This window comes from Schistocerca serialis, chromosome 2 (assembly GCF_023864345.2).
Source record: "Schistocerca serialis cubense isolate TAMUIC-IGC-003099 chromosome 2, iqSchSeri2.2, whole genome shotgun sequence".
Classification (NCBI taxonomy): Eukaryota; Metazoa; Arthropoda; class Insecta; order Orthoptera; family Acrididae; genus Schistocerca; species Schistocerca serialis.
Genome location: NC_064639.1, coordinates 1,086,618,446 through 1,086,643,956, shown reverse-complemented (window position 1 = coordinate 1,086,643,956; position 25,511 = coordinate 1,086,618,446). Strand labels below are relative to the sequence as shown.

Below are 25,511 nucleotides of genomic sequence, written 5' to 3'. Positions count from 1 at the left end.
TACTGCTCTTTTGCCATGATTTAGGGAGAGAAGTGTTGGTGTGGATGGATGGCTGGTGCAGGTTTAAACCATGGTGCCATGTCTGGTGAAAAGCAAGTGGACCTGGTTGTAGGAATAGATGGCCTGTGTGTTGGGGTAGAAGCCAGCGAGGGAAATTTGTTGTAGGGTGTGTGTCCTCTGGAAGGGGTGGTTGTTTTGAAGGGCTATGGTTATAAAATGGATGATGTATTCAGCTGTGGAAGATGAGCAGTAGGAGTTGTTGGGGTGGAGGGGGATGTAAGTAGGTGTGATGGAAACTGTCAGCTCAGGTTTGGAAGGTGAGAGTTGGGTTTTGCACTTTGAAGTATGGGTCAGGTGAGGTAGGTTACAGGTATTACATGTTGGAGGAGAAGTGAGGTTAGGATATCACTTGATAAAATGGTGGGATTTACAATGGGGGAAGAAGAAGGGTTTTTTCAGTCAGCACAGAGGTGGTCATTATACATAAGGAATCTTTGGCAGCATTTGGATTGAGGATGGGAGTTAAAAGGTTCAGCAGTGTGTCTCTGTTGGTAGATCAGGGTCCCAAGGTAGAGAAGGTGGCTGATTGTGGATGTTGATTCTGTAAAGATCTGGACTTGTAAGGTTGGGATGGAGCCATCAAAATGTGGAGTGCTTTTCAAACTTCTAGACCAGGATGGAAGTTCAGTATAGACTCTATCTCCTCCGCTATGGTCTCTTGGTCCACCTGCTTTGATCATGGTGGCAAGGAGATTGTGGTTGCTTGGTCCAGGTGCTTGTGGAAAGTGCTTGCTAATTTCGAGGTGGAAGGTTGTGGACTTCAGGAACTTTTGGTCTGGAAAGGAGAGGGGGAAGGGTATGAAGCTCTGTAGAAGTGATGTTAGATGGGTTGGCCTGACAGTCCATAAAGTCTGGGCTTATTGTTTGCTTTGGAGTTTTTTTTTATTTTTTATTTTTTTTTATATCGGGAGTAGGAGATGTATCATTGCTGAGGCGCTTCGATGTCTTCCTGATGAGTATAGGCAATAAGGTAGCGCTGGGCATTGCTGGGGGTAACAGGTGACAGAGTTGTTTAGCCGGACGTTGTGGCCGAGTGGTTCTAGGCGCTTCAGTCCGGAACCGCGCGACTGCTACGCTCGCAGGTTCGAATCCTGCCTCAGGCATGGATGTGTGTGATGTCCTTAGGTTAGTTAGGTTTAAGTAGTTCTAAGTTCTAGAGGGACTGATTACCTCTGATGTTGAGTCCCATTGTGCTCAGAGCCATTTGAACCATTGTGACAGAGTTGTTTAGAAGTGGATTTGGACAAACAGGTTGCATCTGTCTGGGTTGGTGGAGATGCCCTTGGTTGATCGACATATAGTGGCAGTTCAGCTGTTGGTGCTACTCTCAATGATGCTGGTCCTCATGCAGAAGGCACTGCATCCAAAGGGGGCGCTACTGAGGGTAGTGTGCCTGGAGAGGAGAGGACCGGGGGAGGAGTGTAGTTCTGGTGGAAGGTGGAAGTGCTCCATGTGGCGATTGTAGGGGATTGGAAGGGGCAGATGCAAACAATGGCGGAAGTGGGAGAAGGCAGGGTGGTGTGGTGATATGAAGACATGTGATATGCACAGGGGGGATGCGATAATTGTGGACCTATAAATTGTAAACCAAATTAGAAATAACACATTATTTTGCAATTTCTAGTTGTTTCTAATTTGATTAATGATTTATAAAGCCATAATTTTCACATCTCACTAAATAATTTCGTCCCTGTTCGTGTCACACGATCAATGGCAAGCAGTGAACGTTATATTTATTTTAGTGCGAACCAATAGAGGGAGCCCACGATACGAGTGCAGTATTCAAAATGATTACCCTTTAAATTAGCTAGTCTGGGTCGCATAAATTGTCAATAAGATTCCAGATATACTCAGGCTCACATTAGTTTCGCAATATTATTTTTGTCAATGTATGTCACCAAATACAAATTACTCCCAATTTAGGAAATAACATTGCTCCTATACATATTCCATGTAAAAACAATACATTCGTACCACTTTTAGATGTATATTTCGTTAAGAGACTGAATCTGTACCTCCCTCTCTCTCTTTCTCAGCCACCTCCCCTTCATCACTTCACGATTGTAGCAGGTCATCACACAGGTGTGGTTGGAATAAGCTAAAATGTGGTGGGTACCTAGATCCATTGGTTACCACGTTTTCGTTATTGTCATTTGTTATAACTTGATTATCAGTATCTGGGAACCATCACGAAATTTCAGTGTGCTATAACATTACCTTTTCTGGCTCACTGTCATCTAAATGAAATTCACCTACGATAATTAGTATTAAAGAATGGCGTAGGTATCTGCAATGTATGATATTAATGGTTCCTACAGTACTAATCTTTTCTACTGATTATCGGTCTACTTCGACTTTATTATAATTACATAGCTCCTAAACTATGACAAAGCAGCCAATTGGGCGCAAAATAAGTTTTATCGTATGTTAGTTGCCTCTGCAGTTTTATCGTGTCGGTGGCAATCATGTGAATGTTTTGTGCACTTAGGAATATTCTCCTCGTAAAGGTTCTTCGATTTTGAACGGAAAGCTGGATACCAATATTACATAACGTGCTACATGTAAGGTGAAGAATGCTACTGCGTCAATATTTTCCGATGACTGAGAAAAATCGCACTGTGGGTCAAACAAGACAGTAGTTGCAAAGCTAGTCACTATTACAATTTCCGGATCTGCCACAGGTGAATATTAGCATAAATTCACGTTTCGGATGTAGAGCCTATGGGGCATCATCAGTTATCACTATACCTCAGGGTACCTTTTCAATTAATATTTGCTCATGGTCAGCGTGAAATCTGATGCAATACCATAAATGTTTTTATAATGGGATGATTATATACTCACAAGTTTACTTCACTTGAAAGCTGAGTAATAACCATCCGCAACGACATAAACGTACTAAGACAGAGAGAATTATTGACTTAGTACTGTTATTTGCTATGACTGTGGTGTCACCGCCAGACACCACACTTGCTAGGTGGTAGCTTTTAAATCGGCCGCGGTCCGCTAGTTCGTCGGACCCGCGTGTCGCCACTATCAGTGATTGCAGACCGAGCGCCGCCACACGGCAGGTCTGGAGAGACGTACTAGCACTCGCGCCAGTTGTACAGCCGACGTTGCTAGGAAAGGTTCACTGAGAATTACGCTCTCATTTGCCGAGACGATAGTTAGCATAGCCTTCAGCTAAGTCAGTTGCTACGACCTAGCAAGGCGCCATTTATCCTTTGCTATGTATCTAATGAAGCATGTACAGTAACAAGACCAATGTTCACCAGTTGTGGATTAAAGTTAAGTATTCCAGCAGCTACGTACTTTTCTTTATAGCATTCATTACGTATCCTGTTTCAGACCTCACGCCAGCCTGCGTGAGTTTAAGCGCGTGCCTTTCGGTTACCCGTCACTGTGGATTGGCTGTCTTGCCAGTCGACAACAATGACTATTTATGATTCCTGTTATCTACTCCAAGTTATCTCATGACGTTCCCACCGGAGAATATTACCAAAATTTTACGTTTCGGATGTGTAAACCTATGGTGCATAAGTAGTTACCGTTGCTCTTCAGTGTATATGTGTAGTTAATACGTATTTACTCATGACAGTGTAAAGGCTGTTGTCAACGCTGTGAAGTTTTCTGTATTAGATAGTCATTAATCCCAATACATCTACGTTCACCTCATCTAGAAATTGACTACTATCAATGTGTAATGATGTATACACTTGAAAACAGAAGATTTTATTGAACTAGTAGTGGTACTTGCTACGCAAAATTATAATTCCAATATATTCGGATTTAGCACATATCTCTAGCCTAACTTTAAGACAGGTAAACTAGTTAGCTTACAGTGAAAATGTCAAAAGAAATTATATGTAACGTTGTTTATTGTTTATGGACTAATGTATGTGTAATTTTATTTTTTTTTTTGAGGCAAGCACGTTACCACCCAACTAAGCAGCCGGACAACTGTTAAAGAAATTTCAATTTTTTAAAAATTTTGTGCACTGGTGTATCTGTGTGGAGCGAAGTCTCGAAATTGACCATGCAGTGAAACTTTTAACATCAGAACTGCAGCTGCGGCTATTTTATTTACTGTTAAAAAAGCTTAAAATTTAATGACTGTTTGACCTTAAAAACATGAATTTGGAATACTGGACGGGGTTTGAGGTCCACAGCTCCCATGTGCGAGCACAGTGTATTGATCATTTTGTCACCATACTGCCCCGACCTTAGTTGACTCACAAGGGGACCGTCATCACCGATTTCGTCCAAATTTACGGTACATTTAGGCCTTGGCCAGAAATGAAAGTGGCAAAGTGGGAACTACATATGGCCAAGCACTTAGAAAAAATTGCATTTTTGGCTTGTTCGGGAGAGACATGAGCCATTCATGTTCGTGTGTTTCCAAGTGGCTGTTGACGTAACAGAAAGAGTACAGAACTAATCTGAGTGTCGTAGGATCGAGTCCGTATGCGGAAACTTTTATTTTAAATTTTTACATTACTTACGCTTCAAATACACAGATATGATGCTCAATATAGTATATTAATACTTTAAAAAAATTCATGAAAGGGAAACCCAAAGGAAAATTTTAGATTGCAAATAAATTTTCAGGAAAGAGTTGTAAGGCGTACAGGAGAAATACGTATGCAAGGTTAGATACTTTTATTATTTTACACTGATCAGTTACACGAGTTGGTGTGATATTCATCGTAAAAATAAGGAAGCAGTAAGTTTCTGGAACTGTTGCACTCGTTATAAACTCCGCCTCTTTACAATTACATGCTTGTTTAAAAAGTGTTATAGAAAGACAAACTTGGTTTACGTTCATGAGAGTTCTCTCTCATCACGTAATTCGGCAGCAGACTACGCTTAACGTATCATTTGCCCAAATATTGGCGAGGACAGCTGGTGACATACAGTGAAACGTATTTTGATGCAGTCTTCTCGGGATGAGATTTCTTTATCTCTCTCGTTGATATAAGAGTAGTTTTGAAGTTTTTTGATCAATGTCTTTGCCTGACGACTGAATAAACATCTCTGGGTTGCATCAGTTGCCGAGGGATGCTCGAAGGTCAAAATGAAGCTAATGGAATACGCTGAGATGACAAAAGTCATAGAACAGCGATATGCTCTTAAACAGGTGGCGGTAATATTGTGTACCCAAAGTATGCCATTTGTCCTCAGGTGATTTATTTGAAATGGTTTCCGACGTGATTAAGGCCGCACGGCATTTCGGAAATCATTAGGAAATTGAATATTCTGAAGTCCAAAGCGTCAACAGTGGTTCAAATGGCTCTGAGCACTATGGGACTTAATATCTAAGGTCAGTAGTCCCCTAGAACTTAGAACTACTTAAACCTAACTAACCTAAGGACATCACACACATCCATGCCCGAAGCATGATTCGAACCTGCGACCGTAGCGGTCTCGCGGTTCCAGACTGAAGCGCCTAGAACCGCTCGGCCACACCGGCGACCGTCAAGAGTATGCCGAGAACACCACATTTCAAGCATTGCTTCTCACTACGGACGATGTAGTGGCCGAAAGCTTTCACTTAACAACAGAGAGCAGCGGCGTTTGCTTAGAGTTGTCACTACTAACAATCAACATTGAGTGCAATAATCGCAGAATTCAATGCGGGACGTACGACGAACGTATCCGTTAGGACCATTTGGCGAAATTTGGCATTATTGTGCTTTGGTAACAGAAGACTGACATGAGTGCCTTTGCTAACAGCACGAATCGCCAGCAGCGCCTCTCGTGGGTTGCTGACCCTGTCGGTTGGACCCTAGACGCCTGGAAAACCACGGCCGGATGAGTCCCGATTTCAGTCGGTAACAGCTCATGGTAGTGTTCGAGTGTGGCGCAGACCCCACGAAACCATAGACCCAAGTTGTCAACAAGGCACTATGCAAGCTGGTAGTGGTTTCACAGTAGTTTGGGCTCTGCTATGTGGGATGGACAGTGTCCTGTAGATTTTCCGCTAGTTGGAGACCATTCATGAATTTCATGTTCCCAAACAAGGGCGGAAAATTTATGTATGACAATGCGCCATGTCACAAGACCACAATTGTTCGCGCTTGGTTTGAAGAACATTCTGCACAGTTGCAGCGAATGGTTTGTCCAATCAGATCGTCCGACAAGAATACAGACGAACATTTATAGGATATAATCAGAGGTAAGTTGCAGCACAGAATCCTACACTATCAATACTTCGTAATCATGGACGCCTACAGAGGCAGTATGGCTGAGTATTTCTGTAGGAAGCTTCCAACACTTGTTAAGTCAGTGCCATATCGAGTTTCTGCACTACGCCGGCAAAAAGGAGGTCCCATGACTTCTGCCACCTCAATATATGGAACGAAGACCTTTACGCTTTATTTGCAATCCCTTTTTTGGAGAATTTGCAGTGCACTCGTGGAGGCTGTAAGTGCACTACTTTCTTGGAAATTTATTTACAATCCCCAACTTTTCTTCACCTATCTTTTTTACACCTGTCATGAAAATATTGATAAATACAATACGACATTATTTCGATTTACACTACTGACCATTAAAAATGCCACACCAAGAAGAAATGCAGATGATAAATGGGTATTCATTGGACAAATATACACTCCTGGAAATTGAAATAAGAACACCGTGAATTCATTGTCCCAGGAAGGGGAAACTTTATTGACACATTCCTGGGGTCAGATACATCACATGATCACACTGACAGAACCACAGGCACATAGACACAGGCAACAGAGCATGCAAAATGTCGGCACTAGTACAGTGTACATCCACCTTTCGCAGCAATGCAGGCTGCTATTCTCCCATGGAGACGATCGTAGAGATGCTGGATGTAGTCCTGTGGAACGGCTTGCCATGCCATTTCCACCTGGCGCTTCAGTTGGACCAGCGTTCGTGCTGGACGTGCAGACCGCGTGAGACGACGCTTCATCCAGTCCCAAACATGCTCAATGGGGGACAGATCTGGAGATCTTGCTGGCCAGGGTAGTTGACTTACACCTTCTAGAGCACGTTGGTGGCACGGGATACATGCGGACGTGCATTGTCCTGTTGGAACAGCAAGTTCCCTTGCCGGTCTAGGAATGGTAGAACGATGGGTTCGATGACGGTTTGGATGTACCGTGCACTATTCAGTGTCCCCTCGACGATCACCAGTGGTGTACAGCCAGTGTAGGAGATCGCTCCCCACACCATGATGCCGGGTGTTGGCCCTATGTGCCTCGGTCGTATGCAGTCCTGATTGTGGCGCTCACCTGCACGGCGCCAAACACGCATACGACCATCATTGGCACCAAGGCAGAAGCGACTCTCATCGCTGAAGACGACACGTCTCCATTCGTCCCTCCATTCACGCCTGTCGCGACACCACTGGAGGCGGGCTGCACGATGTTGGGGCGTGAGCGGAAGACGGCCTAACGGTGTGCGGGACTGTAGCCCAGCTTCATGGAGACGGTTGCGAATGGTCTCACCGATACCCCAGGAGCAACAGTGTCCCTAATTTGCTGGGAAGTGGCGGTGCGGTCCCCTACGGCACTGTGTAGGATCCTACGGTCTTGGCGTGCATCCGTGCGTCGCTGCGGTCCGGTCCCAGGTCGACGGGCACGTGCACCTTCCGCCGACCACTGGCGACAACATCGATGTACTGTGGAGACCTCACGCCCCACGTGTTGAGCAATTCGGCGGTACGTCCACCCGGCCTCCCGCATGCCCACTATACGCCCTCGCTCAAAGTCCGTCAACTGCACATACGGTTCACGTCCACGCTGTCGCGGCATGCTACCAGTGTTAAAGACAGCGATGGAGCTCCGTATGCCACGGCAAACTGGCTGACACTGACGGCGGCGGTGCACAAATGCTGCGCAGCTAGCGCCATTCGACGGCCAACACCGCGGTTCCTGGTGTGTCCGCTGTGCCGTGCGTGTGATCATTGCTTGTACAGCCCTCTCGCAGTGTCCGGAGCAAGTATGGTGGGTCTGACACGCCGGTGTCAATGTGTTCTTTTTTCCATTTCCAGGGGTGTATTATACTAGAACTGACATGTGATTACATTTTCACGCAATTTGCGTGCATAGATCCTGAGAAACCAGTATCCAAAACAACCACCTCTGGCCGTAATAACGCCCTTGATACTCCTGGGCATTGATTCAAACAGAGCTTGGATGGCGTGTACAGGTACAGCTGCCCATGCATCTTCAACACGATACCACAGTTCATCAAGCGTAGTGACTGGCGTATTGTGATGAACCAGTTGCTCGCCCACCAATAACCAGACGTTTTCAGTTGGTGAGAGATCTGGAGAATGTGCTGGCCAGGGCAGCAGTCGAACATTTTCTGTATCCAGAAAGGCCAGTACAGGACCTGCAACATGCGGTCGTGCATTACCCTGCTGAAATGTAGGGTATCGAAGGGATCGAATGAAGGGTAGGGCCACGGGTCGTAACACATCTGAAATGTAACGCCCACTGTTCAAAGTGCCGCCAATGCGAACAAGTGGTGACCGAACGTATAACCAATGGCACCCCATACCGTCACGCCGGGTGATACGCCAGTATGGCGATGACGAATACACGCTTATAATGTGCATTTACCGCGACGTCGCCAAACACGCATGCGACCATCATGATGCTGTAAATTGAATCTGGATTCATCCGAAAAAAATGACATTTCGCCATTCGTGCAACCAGGTTCGCCATTGAGTACACCATCGCAGGCGCTCCTGTCTGTGATGCAGCGTCAAGGGTAACCACAGCCATCGTCTCCGAGCTGATAGTCCATGATGCTGCAAACGTCGTCGAACTGTTCGTGCAGATGGTTGTTGTCTTGCAAACGTCCCCAACTGTTGACTCAGGGATCGAGACGAGGCTGCACGATCCGTTATAGCTATGCTGATAAGATGCCTGTCATCTCGACTGCTAATGATACGAGGCTGTTAGGATCCAGCATGGCGTTCCGTATTACCCTCCTTAACCCACCGATTCCATATTCTGCTAACAGTCATTGGATCTCGACCAACGCGAGCAGCAATGTCGCGATACCATAAACCGAAATCGCGATAGGCTACAATCCGACCTTTTAAAAAGTCGGAAACGTGATGGTACGCATTTCCCCTCCTTACACGAGGCATCACATCAACGTTTCACCAGGCAACGTCGGTCAACTGCTGTTTGTGTATGAGAAATCAGTTGGAATCTTTCCTCATGTCAGCACGTTGTAGGCGCCAGCCTTGTGTGAATGCTCTGAAAATCTAATCATTTGCATATCGCAGCATCTTCTTCCTGTAGGTTAAATTTCGTGTCTGTAGCACGTCATCTTAGTGGTGTAGCAGTTTTAATGACCAGTAGTGTATTTGAAGTGTAAAGGACGTAATGATTGAAAATAAAAAATATTTCCCCATGCGGACTCGATTCTACGACCTTCTGATTCCCGTTTGTATTCTTCCCGCTGCACCAACAGTTGCCTGCAAATTACACTGACGTAAATGGTTCATCCCTTATCGCCGGCGCCAAAAATGCCGTTTTTTCTCATGTAGAGCCCTCACATCTGTCACTTTCATTTCTGGCCTAGCCCTGCATACACAACGAGTATGGATGAAATCGGTGAAGACGAGCAGGGGCGATTAGTTAGTTTGTTGATTTGGGAGAGGGGACCAAACAGCGAGGTCATCGGTCCCATCGGATTAGGTAAGGATGGGGAAGGTAGTCGGACGTACTCTTTCTAAGGAACCATCCCGGCATTTGCCTGAAGCGATTTAGGGAAATCAAGGAAAATCTAAATCAGCACGGCCGGACACGGGTTTGAACCGTCGTCCTGCCTAATTCGAGTCCAGTGTGTTAATCACTGCACCACCTCGCCAGGTGTAGGCGCGGTCCCCAGTTAGTTGTAGCTGGGTCGGCCGGCCGGAGTTGCCGAGCGGTTCTAGGCGCTTCAGTCTGGAACCGCGCGACCGCTGCGGTCGCAGGTTCGAATCCTGCCTCGGGCATGAATGTGTGTGATGTCCTTAGGTTAGTTAGGTTTAAGTAGTTCTAAGTTCTAGGGGACTGATGACCTCAGATGTTCAGTCCCATAGTGCTCAGAGCCATTTGAACCATTTGTAGCTGGGTCAATCAGTCTGCGGGGGCACTGCCTGCGAACAAGGGCGCCTGTTATGAGGAGATGGCACTGTAAGGCTGAACGCCAGAATTTCCGTGGGCTCGCATCTTATCGTGACGGGAGAGCATGACGCCCTGCGAGAGCGTTTGTGACTGCTAAGTGGGGCCTGCCGGCTGAGCTAGATTCAACTTACGGGCGAGCCACGCCAGTGTTTTGGCGTTAGCCAGGACATGGCGGCAAGACCCAGAACACGACTACAGTATTCAGACTCAGTGACTGGCGGACGCTGAGAGAGTGAGAAATCCCACAGATGCAGGAGGGCAGCAGGTAAACTCGGGCTTCAGCTCGGTCGCGGGAAAAACTTGGCGCGCTTAGCTGTTGCTGAGCGGCATGGAAGGGGTATCAACCATGGAAGAGCTAAATTAAATCGGAATTATATTAATACCTTCAGCTGCTGACGGGCGTTGATATATATCAACGGGGAGAGGTGAAAGTGTGTGCCCCGACTGGGACACTAACCCGGGATCTCCAGCTTACATGGCAGGCGCTCTATTCATCTGAGCCACCGAGGGCACGGAGGATAGTGCGACTGCAGGGATTTATCTCTGGCACGCCTCCCGCGAGACTCACAATCTCACCTTGTATGTCCACGTACTACACCCATAGTGTCCCTACCCAACACACTCATTACTCGTGGAAGACATTCTTACCGAGTCCCGTAACAGTTCGGGGAATATGTGTGCATCCGCACAGAAGAAGAAGGTCATGGCCGGTATTGCCAGAACTATATACTTAAATGGATATCCATATAAGTATATGGCAGAACTAAGTGAACAGAATACTAACAATTGGCCAGAAATATAATAAAAATCGTTCCGAGACAGTTACAGAAAATTTAATAACACTTTTAAAAAGAAAAACTCGAGACGACTCTATATGTGAAAACATTTCCTCGATCAGGCAGGTACTTTTTAAGTTATTCGATGACAAGGCTTTCACAGTTAAAACAAATTTTAAAAACTGATTATCTCCTCAACGACTTGCCTATTTTTATAAAGCAAGTGCTCAAGGGTAGAATTCGTGGAGTCCTACCACAAAATAACACTAGATTTATTATAACTTTATCTCTTGTAAACTACATGCCAGAATACGCATTCCGTGCACAAAGAAGTGAATTTTTAGCAAAATAATTAATAAAACAATGAATGTAATGGCAGCATATTAAATTAGTCTTAGATATTGATGTATAAACATTTTTGTTTTTATTTGTTCCAGTATATTAACAATGAAACTCCTTATAGTAGTGTTTAAACATACAAAATATTGAAAATTAGACAGACTAAGAAACATAGTGAAAACCAAGGCAAGAAGTTAAAAGCTAGTAAATTTACATGTTATCTGATGCATTGTGCGTGTGTATAGCGTAAAATGAATAATTTTTAAGAATATAAGCAAAAACGGAAGTATGTTAATTTGTTTAATGACAATGCAAAGGCTTAAATAGCTGGTGGCCATCTTGCTCGTGGCCAGGTTGTGACAGCTGTAGCAGCAAAGACGTACATATGAGTTGCGACTAAGTGGCATTCCAGTAGTGTTAGGAAGATTTGCACGATATAAAAAGTAAGACATCTAATTTTTTATGTGAAGACTCTTTTAAGCTTTTTTTAACTAAAACAAACTTTGTTAAGATTCTACGACTGTATTGTTCTACATATTTGCAGCCCTATGCTGCTAGAGAGTTCCGCATTGTAGCATATAACATGGTGGTGTATAACGTAACTATCTCAGTGCGTGAGGATCAGCATAAACGAGTTCCCATTTCGTAGAGTTTGTCTACGCATGGAGCACCCTCTTGCTCAGCATGACTATACAAGACCACACATGAGCGCTGCGACATCTGCAAAAATCAGACGCATTTGATTCACTGTCATCAATCATCCTCGATACAGTCGCGACTTCACCACATCCGATATTCATCTGTTACCAAAACTTAAAGAACACCTTCTGGGACTTCGCTTTGACAGTGATGATGCAGTGCTAGTAGAGATGAAGTTGTGGCTCCTCAATCACAGTCAAACATTCTACAGTGACAGTATCAACAAATTGGTCTTTCAGTGGGAAAAATGTGTTCATCACCAGGGTGACTATGTTGAAAAACAAATATCTTGACATCAGTAGGATAGCAAGAAGAGACCGGAGATAAATAACGATCTTCTTACGTCCAGTCTTACACATCCGGTTACCACCTTGGCCAACTTACATTCAAGACCACTCTCACTCCCTCCCCCACAAGGAACCACGAGAATCGATCAAGGCAACCCATCGGAATCATCATAGACCTTACACAACCGTGTCAAGTGACATAAAATGGCGGTAACTCCCTCCCAGCCAAAGGGAGAACAATCAAATGGCAGGATACCACTCCCCATCCCAAGGACGAATGAGGATCAAGCACCCCCTCAGGAGCTGGGGAGCAAAGAGAGAGGCTCAGACTGTGTGTATTTGTTAATAACGAATTATATCACTCGAAGCATATTTGTTAATAATATTTAAAATATCGTCATTTGAGGTACCAGCAAACACCAAACCCAATCAAATAAGCAAGTACTCTCATTTTTTTCATATTTTCCACAATTTATGCATTTTACCTACTTACGTGAGTTTAGGTCCCAATTCTTTGCTTGTGCCTTTATCCCGCGGTTTCGCAGGGTCGGCATGGTTAGCTACGGATTTGGCAATGTTAAAGTTAAGGGGTGGCCAGATGCCCTTCCAGCCGCCACCCCCTACCCTCCGGAACGGAAAAACTGTACCCCAGCTGTGTGCGTAATCCATGGAAGAGTGGCAACGTATCCAGATGTCTGCGAGTCGTATAACTGAGGCGGGACGTGGGAACCAGTCCGGTATTCACCTATTGGGATGTGGAAAACCACCTAAAAACGACAGCCAGGCTGGACGACACACCGGCCCGCGTCGTTAATCCGCCAGGCATATTCGATCCTGGGCCGGCGCGCCTGCGCAAGTCCAGGTAGCAGCGCATTAGCGTTCTCGGCTAACCTGGCGGTATGAGTTCTGCCCCAATGTCACCTCAAACTCATGTCGCGTCGTGTCACGACGTTGTGACAACATCACGATGTTATATCGCAGACTCATGTCGTGTCAAGACGCATTGTCAACGTCGCGTGTGTGGCATCGACGTCATGATACTCTCAGCCAATCACAGTGTAGCATGGTCACGATATTTATCACTGGTAAGTGACCACTCCATTACTAGTGCTTGTAACGTTATAGTGTATGTGTTAGAAACGAAAACATTGGTAGAAATAATGGCAGCACTTCATGTAAATGATATAATACAAAATTCTATAAGCACTAACAAGTTATACTGAGAGTATAAGAAATACCACGCTGCATTATTAGAGGTGTGCGTCATAGTAAAATTCTTATGACTCCAAACAAAGCTGCTGTGTGTAGCACTGTGCTACGAAAAGTATGCACCTACAGACAGAGCTGGCTAATGCAGTGTAAAGCATGTCACGTGCACAGCAGCCCACCTTCGAACTCGTCATGTTGGGTGTAAGAGCTAACACTGCCGCCAGCCGCGCGGGATTAGCCGAGCGGTCTTAGGCGCTGCAGTCATGGACTGTGCAGTTGGTCCCGTCGGAGGTTCGAGTCCTCCCTCGGGCATGGGCGTGTGTGTTTGTCCTTAGGATAATTTAGGTTAGGTAGTGTGTCAGCTTAACGACTGATGACCTTAGCAGTTAAGTCCCATAAGATTTCACACATATCTGAACACTGCCGCCACCCCCTCCCCCGCCCCTCCCCCAAATATCGCCAATGGCAGATAAAGTTGCATTATGATAGGCGTAATCCTGTCGAGCCCTAGTGGCTGACACAAAACGCACTGTTGCTATATCAGTTCTGACTGATGGATCTCCACCCCACAGTAATAATGGTAATAATGGCAAACAGATCCCAACATGTTGGTGGAAATATCAAAGACTGTTAAGAATACATGTCTAGACCACTAGGAACTGTGCCCAGCATTCGCACGTCAAAGGAGACAAGTGAGAGGCTGGTAATACATCGAACTCCAAGAGCAATCACGGCCTCCACTGAATCCACGGCCATGAACGAGAGACTTCCACATGTCTTTGCGTTAGCCCACCACAGGTGAAACACCATCATTCAGGGAGAGAGCAGACTACCTAAGCAAACTGCTCGTAACTTCCAGATACCTACGTGCCCTCAGTAGAAAACCCATTTTCGTCAAGGCAGCACTCCCAGGCGGAAGGAATACACTTAATTATGATCATATTATGTAAACAAAATAAACCCTGCAATATGCGCACGCAATGAATTCTGAAAAAAAAACTGGCTGCGTACACCTGATAACAATACAAACACCACCATATTTATGACGAGATGCTGCACGTATCAGTCGGTACCACCGAGCAAGGGGCCACAGAACCAACAATGGAAGCTAGCAGCTAGCCTGAGAAAAGTGACCAGACCGCGGCAGTCCATCACCTACACTATGTGATCAAAAGTATCCAGACACCTGGCTGAAAATGACTTACAAATTCGTGGCGCCCTCCATCGGTAATGCTGGAACTCAGTATGGTGTTGGCCTACCCTTAGCCTTGATGACAGCTTCCACTCTCGCAGGCATACGTTCAATCAGGTGCTGGAAGGTTCTTGGGGAACGGCAGCCCATTCTTCACGGAGTGCTGCAATAAGGAGAGGTATCCAAGTCGGTCGGTGAGGCCTGGCACGAAGTCACATACCAAAATATCCCAAAGGTGTTCTATAGGATTCAGGTCAGGACTCTGTGCAGGCCAGCCCATTTCACAGATGTTAATGTTGCGTAACCACTCCGTCACAGGCCGTGCACTATGAACGGGTGCTCTATCGTGTTGAAAGATGCAATCGCCATCCCCGATTTGCACTTCAACACTGGGAAGCAGGAATGCGCTTAAAACAAATTTAGGCCTGTGCTGTGACAGTGAGACGCAAAACAAAAAACACGACCACAGCATAACACCACCGCCTCCGAATTTTACTTTTGGCACTACAAACGCTGGTAGATGACGTTCACTGGGCATTCGCCATACCCACGCCCTGCCATCAGATCGTCACATTGTGTACTGTGATTCGTCACTCCACACAACGTTTTCCCACTGTTCAATTGTCCAATGTTTACGCTCCTTACACCAAGCGAGGCGTCGTTTAGCATTTATCGGCGTGATGTGTGGGTTATGAGTTCGACCACGAAATCCAAGGTTTCTCACCTCCCGCCTGTCATAGTACTTACAGTGTATCCTGATGCAGTTTGGAATTCCCGTGTGATGGTCTGGATAGATGTCAGCCTATTACACATTACGACCCTCTTTCAACTGTCGGTGGTCTGCGTCAGTCCATAGACGAGGTCGACCTGTACGCTTTTGTGCTATACATGTCCCTTCACGTTTCCATTTCACTATCATATCGGAAACAGTGGACCTAGGGATGGTTAGGAGTGTGGACATCTCGCGTACAGACGTATGACACAAGTGACACCCAAACACTTGACCACGTTCGAAGTCCGTGAGTTCCACGGAGCGCCACATTCTGCTCTCTCACGACGTCTAATGACTACTGAGGTCGCTGATTTGGAGTACCTGGCAGTAGGTGGCAGCACAGTGCACCTAATATGAAAAATGTATGTTTTTGGGGGTATCCGGATACTTTTGATCACATAGTGTATCTATACATGTAGTCGCCAGTCCCAGGGAAGAACCGCCTCATTGGCTCCAAGTACCTCTGGGAAAAGTCTACGTAAGCTAATAAATGGAGGGCCTCCCCGATCTGTGTGTGTCGCAAACAGTCATGGTTAGCAACACGTCCAAATGCCTTCACATGACAACTCGCACTGTCTTTCAAGACGGCGGTCTTTCATCCCTACTGTTCAGTCTACACATCAACGAAGCAGTGACGGAAGTAAAAGAAAGGTTCAAGAGTGGAATTAAAATTCATTGTGAAAGGATATCAATGCTAAGATGACGCTTCTATCCTCAGTGAAAGTGAAGAAGAATTACAGGATCTGCTGAATGGAGTGAACAGTCCAACGAGTACAGAATATAGTTTGACAGTAAATGGAAGAAATACGGAAGTAATGAGAAGCAGCAGAAATAAGAACAGCGGGAACTTAACATCAGGATTGATGACCACATAGTAGATGAACTTATGGAATAGTGCTACCTGGGCAGCAAAATAATCCATGACAAACGGAGCATGGTGAACATGAGTAGCACTGGCAAAAAGGGCTGTCGTGGCCAAGTGAAGTCTAGAAGTATAAAAAACTGTCTTTAATTTGAGGAAGAAACTACTGAGAATGTGCGTTTGGAGCACAGCATTCTACGGTAGTGAAATATGGACCGTAAGGAAACCGAGCCGATGAAATTCGAAGCATTTGCGATGTGTTTCTGCAGAAGAATGTTAAAAATTAGGTGGACTGATAACGTGTGCAGTCAAGAGGTTCTTCCCACAATCGGCGAGAAAAGGAGTATGTGGAGAAGGGACAGTATGGTAGAACATCTGTTAAGACATCAGGAAATAACTTCCATGGTACTGTAGAGAGCTGTAGAAGGTAAAAACTGCACAGAAAGACAGAGATTGCAATACATCCAGTAAATAATCGAGGATGTTAGGTTGCAAGTGTCAGATGAAGAGGAAATCCTGGCAGGCCGAATCAGAAGACTGATGACCCCCCCCCCCCCCCCCCAAAAAAAAAAGGACTTATCTTGCTCTTGCATCTAAGAAATTGTAAGTAGGCTGATTAGGTTTTGTTGGTAACGCCACGTAGCGCTCTGTATAAAAATCACTGACTGTGCTGTGTGCAGTCTATTGCTGGTTTGCATTGTTGGAATATTTGCTATTGTAGTGTTGGGCAGTTGGATGTGAACAGCGCGTAGCGTTGCACAGTTGGAGGTGAGCCGCCAGCAGTGGAGGATGTGGGAAGAGAGATGGCAGAGTTTTCAGAGCGGACAATCTGGACGTGTGTCCGTCAGAATAACGAAATTTGTAAGGATTCATTTCAGTGCGCACACTTCTGTTAGTCATAATATATGCACAATATGTGAGAAGTTGGGACTGTTAGTGTTTGCAAGTGTGTTAATAATTCAGCAAGGAACTGGTTAACAGCATTGCTGGTTCTAAGTGCAGTTCCAAAAACTTTGTGAGTGCACAAGTGGTGGTTTATGGACTTGCTATATTGTCCGCAAGACTTTTCGATGGTGATTGGGCACCTCCACAGTCGCAACAGACGGCTGCTGGCCATCTCTACAAGGACTGCAGTGGGTCTGCACCTTTGATGAGCCACCAATACCATTATTTTTACAAGGACTGCAGTGGGTCTGCACCTCTGGTGGCCCACCAATACCATACTCTCTACCAGGACTACAGTGGGTCTCCTCTGTGATGACCTACCTACCAATATTCTTCAAAACTTCGACTGACTCTGCTGTGGGTTTGCTCTGTTGTGGCCGATTACCTGTCTGCATGTCAAGAGTCAGTGCGGTCTTTCCGTTGGAAGGACAACACTACTTCTTCAAGACTGCATGGAAATCCATTACTTCCATGTTCATTTCCTTTTACTAATGAGACTTTGTGAAAAAAACTGTAATTACTATTGTGATAAATGATCAGGACTGTCTTTATGAGAACAATTTTTGTTTTTGACCAACAGTGTATCAATAAGTTTGTGCATTTGATGTCTTTGGTATCGTAATTATAAAATTTTTTTTTTCAAATCTGTATTGGCCACTGCGCAAAACAATTTGTAAAATTTTTTTGGAGGAGCACGGGGGCTATGTAAGTAGGCTGTTTAGGTTTTTATGTTGGTAACGCCACGTAGCGCTCTGTATAAGAATCACTGACTGTGCTGTGTTCAGTCTGTGGTTGGTTTGCATTGTTGGAATATTTGCTATTGTAGTGTTGGGCAGTTGGATATGGACAGTGCGTAGCATTGCACAGTTGAAGGTGAGCCGCCAGCAGTGGAGGTTGTGGGAAGGGAGATGGCAGAGTTTTGAGAGCAGACGATCTGGACGTGTGTCCGTCAGAATAACGTAACTTGTAAGACTGGATGTCATGAACTGACATATATATATATATATATGTATATATTGTGACTTTTGAACACTATTAAGGTAAATATATTGTTTGCTCTCTATCAAAATCTTTCATTTGCTAACTATGCCTATCAGTAGTTAGAATCATTTACTTAGCTGGCAGTATTGGCGCTCACTGTATTGCAGTAGTTCGAGCAACGAAGATTTTTGTGAGGTAAGTGATTCATGAAAGGTATAGGTTTTTGTTAGTCAGGGCCATTCTTTTGTAGGTGTTATTGAAAGTTAGATTGCATTGCGCTAAAAATATTGTGTGTCGGTTTAGTGTTGATCAGAATAAGTAAAGAGAGAAATGTTGAGTACGTTCAGTTCTGCTCAGCTGTTTGAAAATCAAATAACGTAAGAGGTTTACTAGCACTGTAATTCATAAATTTTTCTAAGGGGACGTTTCAAAATCAAAGAATTGTGTTCTTTGCACATCGAACGAATACTTACGAATATTTCGGCGAGTTAGTTAGCATGTGAGCTTAGATAATTTAAATTAGATGAACAGTTTAGAACTCTAAAGTAATTTCCACGATTATTTCGTTTTGACTGGTTAGCTAATGCGGACCTTTAATGTTAAAAATAAACTGCTGAACTTTAAAGTATTTCCAAAATTATGCCAGAATTTAGACGTTTGTTAACATAGTATACTGCTCCACTTTTATTTTATTTTAGAGCTTTTGGCACAGTAGTTACATTAATTCAATATTAAAGAGAGTACAATGAACTCTTTTTTATTTAACCCAAAAACTCCACTGCATCGTGAACAATTTTTAATTTTTATTCACCGAAAATACAATTCCTGCCTGCACAGTTTTGATTATTGATTACTGAGTGACTAATTATCAAAGGTAATTGCAACAAATGCGTATAGTTGGCCCCTAGATATCAGTGTACTGAAATATCAAAAACACCAAACACAAATTCTAGAACCCTCAAGAACAATTAAAACTAGCTTTGTATTCAGCGTTATTTCAGCATTTGAGTACTCGCACTTTTGGGCTCAAGAGCAACAAATAATAAGTGTACAACCTTTCATTTCATTTATATGTACAGACGCAAAGTTGTCATGTCTTTCAGGAACAAGGTTTTTGTCCGCTAAGAGTCACGAAGTCTGCGTGCTATAAAATATGAATGATCTTCCACGGCTATTTATTCCAATTCAGGCTTTCCCGTGCCTTTTCTAAACAGAGTAAGGTATATGTTAACTGAAGTATAATATGGCCATTCCCGTCCTTACAGTTTTCACATCCCATCATGTGAACTGTCTCTAATGACATTGTCATTGATGGGATGTAGAACGTTACTTTTACTTTCCGTGATTACTGTCCTCTTCCGTTTACCCTCTTCTCTCCCCTCCCTCGTCACGCCCCGCTTACCCGCTTAAACCACCTCCGACCCAAATCATTATTTATTATCCAGGAATATGGAGGTTTATCTAAGAGTTACATGTGAATACATCGGTTAGTGGTTTTCCACGTTAATTTCTTCAAATGAATAGTTTTCTTTTCAAAAAACCAACCTTCAAATCATAAAGAATCGATTTGTTTTCTCAGTAATAATCTTCTTCACAGACACAGGAACATATTTCGCTTTTCAACAAGTAGCATTTCTTTCACGCAGAGGTATGTTTTCAACCCACAGAAAGTAATACGCTAGGATAAGGTAACTAATAATATTACTCCAAAATATTTCAGAGTGTCCTGCGTTCTTCACATCTATACGGACCCACTGATCACATATTTTATCTTGTTGCTTCCTAATTAATTTCAAAACAACAGTAATGTTAGGTTTAAGTTGTATCAACCTCATGAGAATTCTGCACTCCTTTTTGAAACAGTTTTTTTGCTTCTTAATTATTCCACCAGACAGATAGTAAGTCACCAAATCATCATACTCAGGATACTGGTAATGTTTGCGATCGTAAATCACTGTGATGAAACAGCAGCATTAGGCTAAATTTCTTACCAGTAGGGATAATACTGTTAATCTTGTGATGCGTTTTTTTGTCTACCCAATCGTTTATTATCTTCCTCGCTATTTCACTCTGTGAAAAATTAACTTCTTCAACGTCTGCAAGAAGCTTTATCACAGAATTCTTATACTCTTCCTTGATCTGAAAATTTTCTTGCAAAAACATCGCGTTCGCCGTTTCAAGTGTGACGTCTGTTGATTCCTGCAACAAAATTACATCCATATTAGAAACAAATATTTCATTTACAGCAACAGTTCTTTCTCTGACAGCTGACACACACCATCCTAGACCAAAAACTAAGTGGAATACTGATAAGATGCCTTGTTGTAGCTAGATCTAACATATTTGTGTTGTTTCTTTAAAATCTGTACTGGAGCTAAGAAATGAAAGATCGAATTTAAATATTACATAGTTTCTTTATCTGAGACCATTCCAATATTTCATTTCATTCGGCTGAGATTACAAGAAACATTTTTCGCAGAAGGATTGAAGGAGGACTTGAGTTTAGTATCTAGTTGCCAATGAAGTCTTTAGAGACAGGGCCCAAGACTGGATTGGCGAAGAACGAGGAAGGAAACAATCCGTTTCCTTTTCAAGGGCATTTTCGTGTAAGAGATTTAGGAAAACAACAGGAAAGCTGTTCCTAGAAAGCCGGACAAGTGTTTGGTCCACCATCCTGCCCAATGCAAGTCAAACAGCTTATCCTTTTTATGGTTCTGGCCTGATAGCCATACAGTGGCAATGCAAATTTGCGATTGACGTCATTGGCCGGGAGGCCCCTTACGGGGCAGGTCCAGCCGCCTTGGTGCAGGTCTTATTACATTCTTCGCCACATTGGGCGACCTGCGCGCCAGATGGGGATGAAATGATGACGAAGACAAAACAACAGCCAGTCCCTGAGCGCAGAAAATCCCCGACCCAGCCCCTTAGGACGGCAGTCCGTCACGCTGACCATTCAGCTATCGGGGCGGACATTAGCTTCCCAATGAAATACATTGCTCGATAATTGTAAAGTTGTAACATATAGCTATTAACTGGGCTTTCGAGGCAAATTTATAAATCCTTCTACTTCAAAATTATAATGTTTTCTTATTGTATGTGGAGGAACTCGTAGAATGTTACACTTTCGTTGGTTACCAAACGCTTTTCTCATGGTCACCTCCACTTTGACAGACCACTCCCAGAGAACCGAATGGGTAACTACTCTGGTATCTTTTTGCCAATGGAGAAATCATTATGACACTTTTTCAATTACAGGCAACATTTTCTGTGGATACACATCATGTGCCTTTAAAGCAGCGGATCCCGATGTCTTCTGCATCCTCACGCCGTTGATCATTGCCGATTCTTCCGCCTTTTGTGGGCAGTTTCCCACCCCAAGCACAACAGAGTGCCCTGAACATCTCCCCCATCCTCTGTCCTCTTTGACAAGGCTCTCGGCAGAATGAGGGTGACTTCTTATGCCGGAAGTTTTCCTCCGCATTTGCTATTGATTTTTATTCACAAATTAAGCTGTTGCGAGGCTCGATACCGGGATCCAGGACGATCTGGTCAGTAGCCAAAGATGCTACCCCACACCGCGGATGAACAGAAGTGTAGCAGGGATAAAATACAGGGAGCAAAAGGCTATTTATAACTAGAACAGAAACCAGACGGCCGTTATACACTACTGGCCATTAAATTTGCTACACCAAGAAGAAATGCAGATGATAAACGGGTATTCATTGGACAAATATATTCTACTAGAACTGACATGTGATTACATTTTCACGCAATTTGGGTGCATAGATCCTGAGAAATCAGTACCTGGAACAACCACCTCTGGCCGTAATAACGCCCTTGATACGCCTGGGCATTGAGTCAAGCAGAGCTTGGATGGCGTGTACACGAACAGCTGCCCATGCAGCTTCAACACGATACCACAGTTCATCAAGAGTAGTGACTGGCGTATTGGGACGAGCCAGTTGATCGGCCACCATTGACCAGACGTTTTCAATTGGTGAGAGATCTGGAGAATGTGCTGGCCAGGGCAGCAGTCGAACGTTTTCTGTATCCAGAAAGGCCCGTACAGGACCTGCAAAATACGGTCGTGCATTTTCCTGCTGAAATATAGGGTTTCGCAAGGATAGAATGAAGGGGTCGTAACACGTCTGAAATGTAACGTCCACTGTTCAAAATGGACGTGTAACCAATGGCACCCCATACCATCACGCCGGGTGATACGCCAGTATGGCGATGACGAATACACGTGTCCAATGTGCGTTCACCGCGATGTCTCCAAACACCGATGCGACCATCATGATGCTGTAAACAGAACCTGGATTCATCCGAAAAAAAGACGTTTTGCCATTCGTGCACCCAGGTTCGTCGTTGAGTGCACCATCGCAGGCGCTCCTGTCATTCAGCGTCAAGGGTAACCGCAGCCATGGTCTCCGAGCTTATAGTGCATGCTGCTGCTAACGTCGTCGAACTGTTCGTGCAGATGGTTGTTGTCTTGCAAACGTCCCCATCTGTTGACTCGGAGATCGAGAGGTGGCTGCACGATCCGTAACAGCTATGCGGATAAGATGCCTGTCATCTCGACTTCTAGTGATACGAGGCCGTTGGGATCCAGCACGGCGTTCCGTATTACCCTCCTGATTCCATATTCTGCTAACAGTCATTGGTTCTCGACCAACGCGAGCAGCAATGTCGCGATACGATAAACCGCAATCGCGATAGGCTACAATCTGACCTTTATTGAAGCCGGAAACGTGATGGTACGCATTTCTCCTCCTTACACGAGGCGTCACAACAACGTTTCACCAGACAACGCCGGTCAACAGCTGTTTGTGTATGACAGATCAGTTGAAAAATTTCCTCATGTCAACACGTTGTAGGTGTCGCCACCGGCGCCAACCTTGTGTGAATGCTCCGAAAAGCTAATCATTTGCATATCACAGGATCTTCTTCCTGTCGGTTAAATTTCGCGTCTGTAACACGTCTTCTTCGTGGTGTAGCAATTTTAATGGCCAGTAGTGTAGATGTCGAGAAGCACGAACATGAAGCAGTGGTTGAGATGGGAGTGAGGCAGGGTTGTAACCTGTCCCTAATTTTATTCAATCTGTACATTGAGCAAGCATTAAAGGTAACCGCAGAGAAATTTGGAGAAGGAATCAACGTTAAGTGCGATGAAATAAAAACTAACGTCGTAATTCTGCAAAGATAGCAAAAGACTTGGAAAAGCAATTGAACAGAATGAACAGTGTCTTGAAACGAGGATATAAGATGAGCATCAACAAAAGCAAAACAAAGATCATGGGATGTATTTGAATGAAATCAAGTTTGAATTAAATCATTTGATGCTGAGGGAATTAGATTAGGAAATGAGACACTTAAATTAGTAGATGAGTTTTGTTATTTGGGCAGCAAAATAACTGATGATGGCCGAAGTACTGAGAATACAAAATATAGGATGACAACGGCAAGAAAATCATTTCTGGAGAAGAGAAACTCGTTAACATCAAAATAGATTTAAGCGTTAGGAAGTCTTTTCTGAATGTGTTTGTCTGAAGTGTAATCTTGTATGAAAGTAAAACGTTGACAGTAAACAGTTCAAACAAAAGGATAATAGAAGTTTTGGTGCTGCAGAAGAATGATGAAGGTTAGACTAGATAGATCACGTAACTAATGATGGTTCAGATGGCTCTAAGCGCTATAGGACTTAATATCTGAGGTCATCAGTTCCCTAGACTTAGAACTACTTGAAACCTAACTAACCTAAGGACATCACACACAGCCGACCGAAGTGGCCGAGCGGTTCTAGGCGCTACGGTCTGGAAGAGTCTGGAACGATCACAGGTTCGAATCCTGCCTCGGGCATGGATGTGTGGTGTCCTTAGGTTAGTTAGGTTTAAGTAGTTCTAAGTTCTAGGGGACTGATGACCTCAGAAGTTAAGTCCCATAGTGCTCAGAGCCATTTGAACCTTTTTTTTTTTTTTTTTTTGACATCACACATATCCATGCCCGAGGCAGGATTCGAACCTGCGACCGCAGGAGCAGCGCGGTTCCCGACTGAAGCGCCTAGAACCGCTCGGCCACAGCGGGCGGCGTGACTAATGAGGAGGTACTGAATAGAAATGGGGAGAAAAGTAATTTGTGGCACAACATGGCTAAAAGAAGGGATCGGTTGATAGGACACATTCTGAGACATCAAGGGATCAAAAATTTGGTACTGGATGGAAGTATGGGTGGCAAAAATTGTAGAGGGAAACCAAGAGATGAATGAAGTAAGGAGGTTCCAAAAGATGTAGGTTGCATCAGTTATTAAGAGATAAAGGGGCTTTCCCAGAATAAAGTATCATGGAGAGCTGCATCACACCAGTCTTCGCATTGAAGACCCAAACACATACTACATCTATATCCAGCGTACTAATAGTGTAATAAGACACTACATTGAACTTTCTAGCTTTTTTCCTCTGGAAATAGTAAATGTGTTACTAAAATATAAATTTTTGACAATTAAAGAACATCTGCGTTAAACTTCCTCTCTCATATCGAGAGCCTTTCCATGGATACGCCTTCCAATGACCTCACTGGAACATCTGCCACCACAAACTTTTGCTGCATCTATGTCCATCCTTATTCAAAATGTATCCAACTTATATTGAAAAAAATATAGAAGCTAAAACTAAAGAGTATGTGTTACATGCAGGAACATATGCCGTAGCGTTAGTTTAGATATTTCTATTAAGTTCAGTTAAACTACGTGAGCATGCTTTTCCTTAATACATCTTACTTTTGAGATGATTCTGACACTCATCAGTCCAGAAGAGTTTTGTATAAGTAGCGTGTCACCTTCTAATAATAGGAAAAAAAAACTCTTCCCAAGCACGTAAAATGTTATGGGTTAATTTTTTGAAAATTCTGTACTTACCACAAGGCTTTTCATCATTGCATATGCTCCTTCCGCAACCAGCTGCTTCTCATCCAGCAAGTGTAAGCCTTTCAAAAGCTCTTTGTAAGTTTCACCGCCTGCTCCAAGGAACACCAAAATGAGAGCTAAATGTATACTTATCGGCGAGAAGAATATATTTCCTAGTTCTTGTCCTATTACCTGAAAGAAAGTGATCAGATCTTCATGAAACCAGAGAAAATATAAATAAATACTGTAAATTAATGTACTAATATCTATAGTCGTGAACATGAAATACACTGCCTGCCTGCGTCTTGGGGTGGCTCATTCAACC

At 44.0% G+C, this 25,511-nt stretch overlaps 1 protein-coding gene across 1 annotated transcript in view; it reads right to left on the bottom strand.

Moving 5' to 3' along the window:
• LOC126456703 (serpin B8-like) overlaps positions 1–25,511 on the bottom strand; it is a 118,189-nt gene that overhangs the window by 42,182 nt on the left and 50,496 nt on the right. The window contains exons 3-4 of the mRNA XM_050092439.1: positions 25,199–25,378; positions 20,277–20,484 (exon numbers count right to left, since the gene is read on the bottom strand). Coding sequence (XP_049948396.1) covers positions 20,277–20,484; positions 25,199–25,378 — 388 coding nt within the window. The remainder of the gene's footprint in view (positions 1–20,276; positions 20,485–25,198; positions 25,379–25,511) is intronic.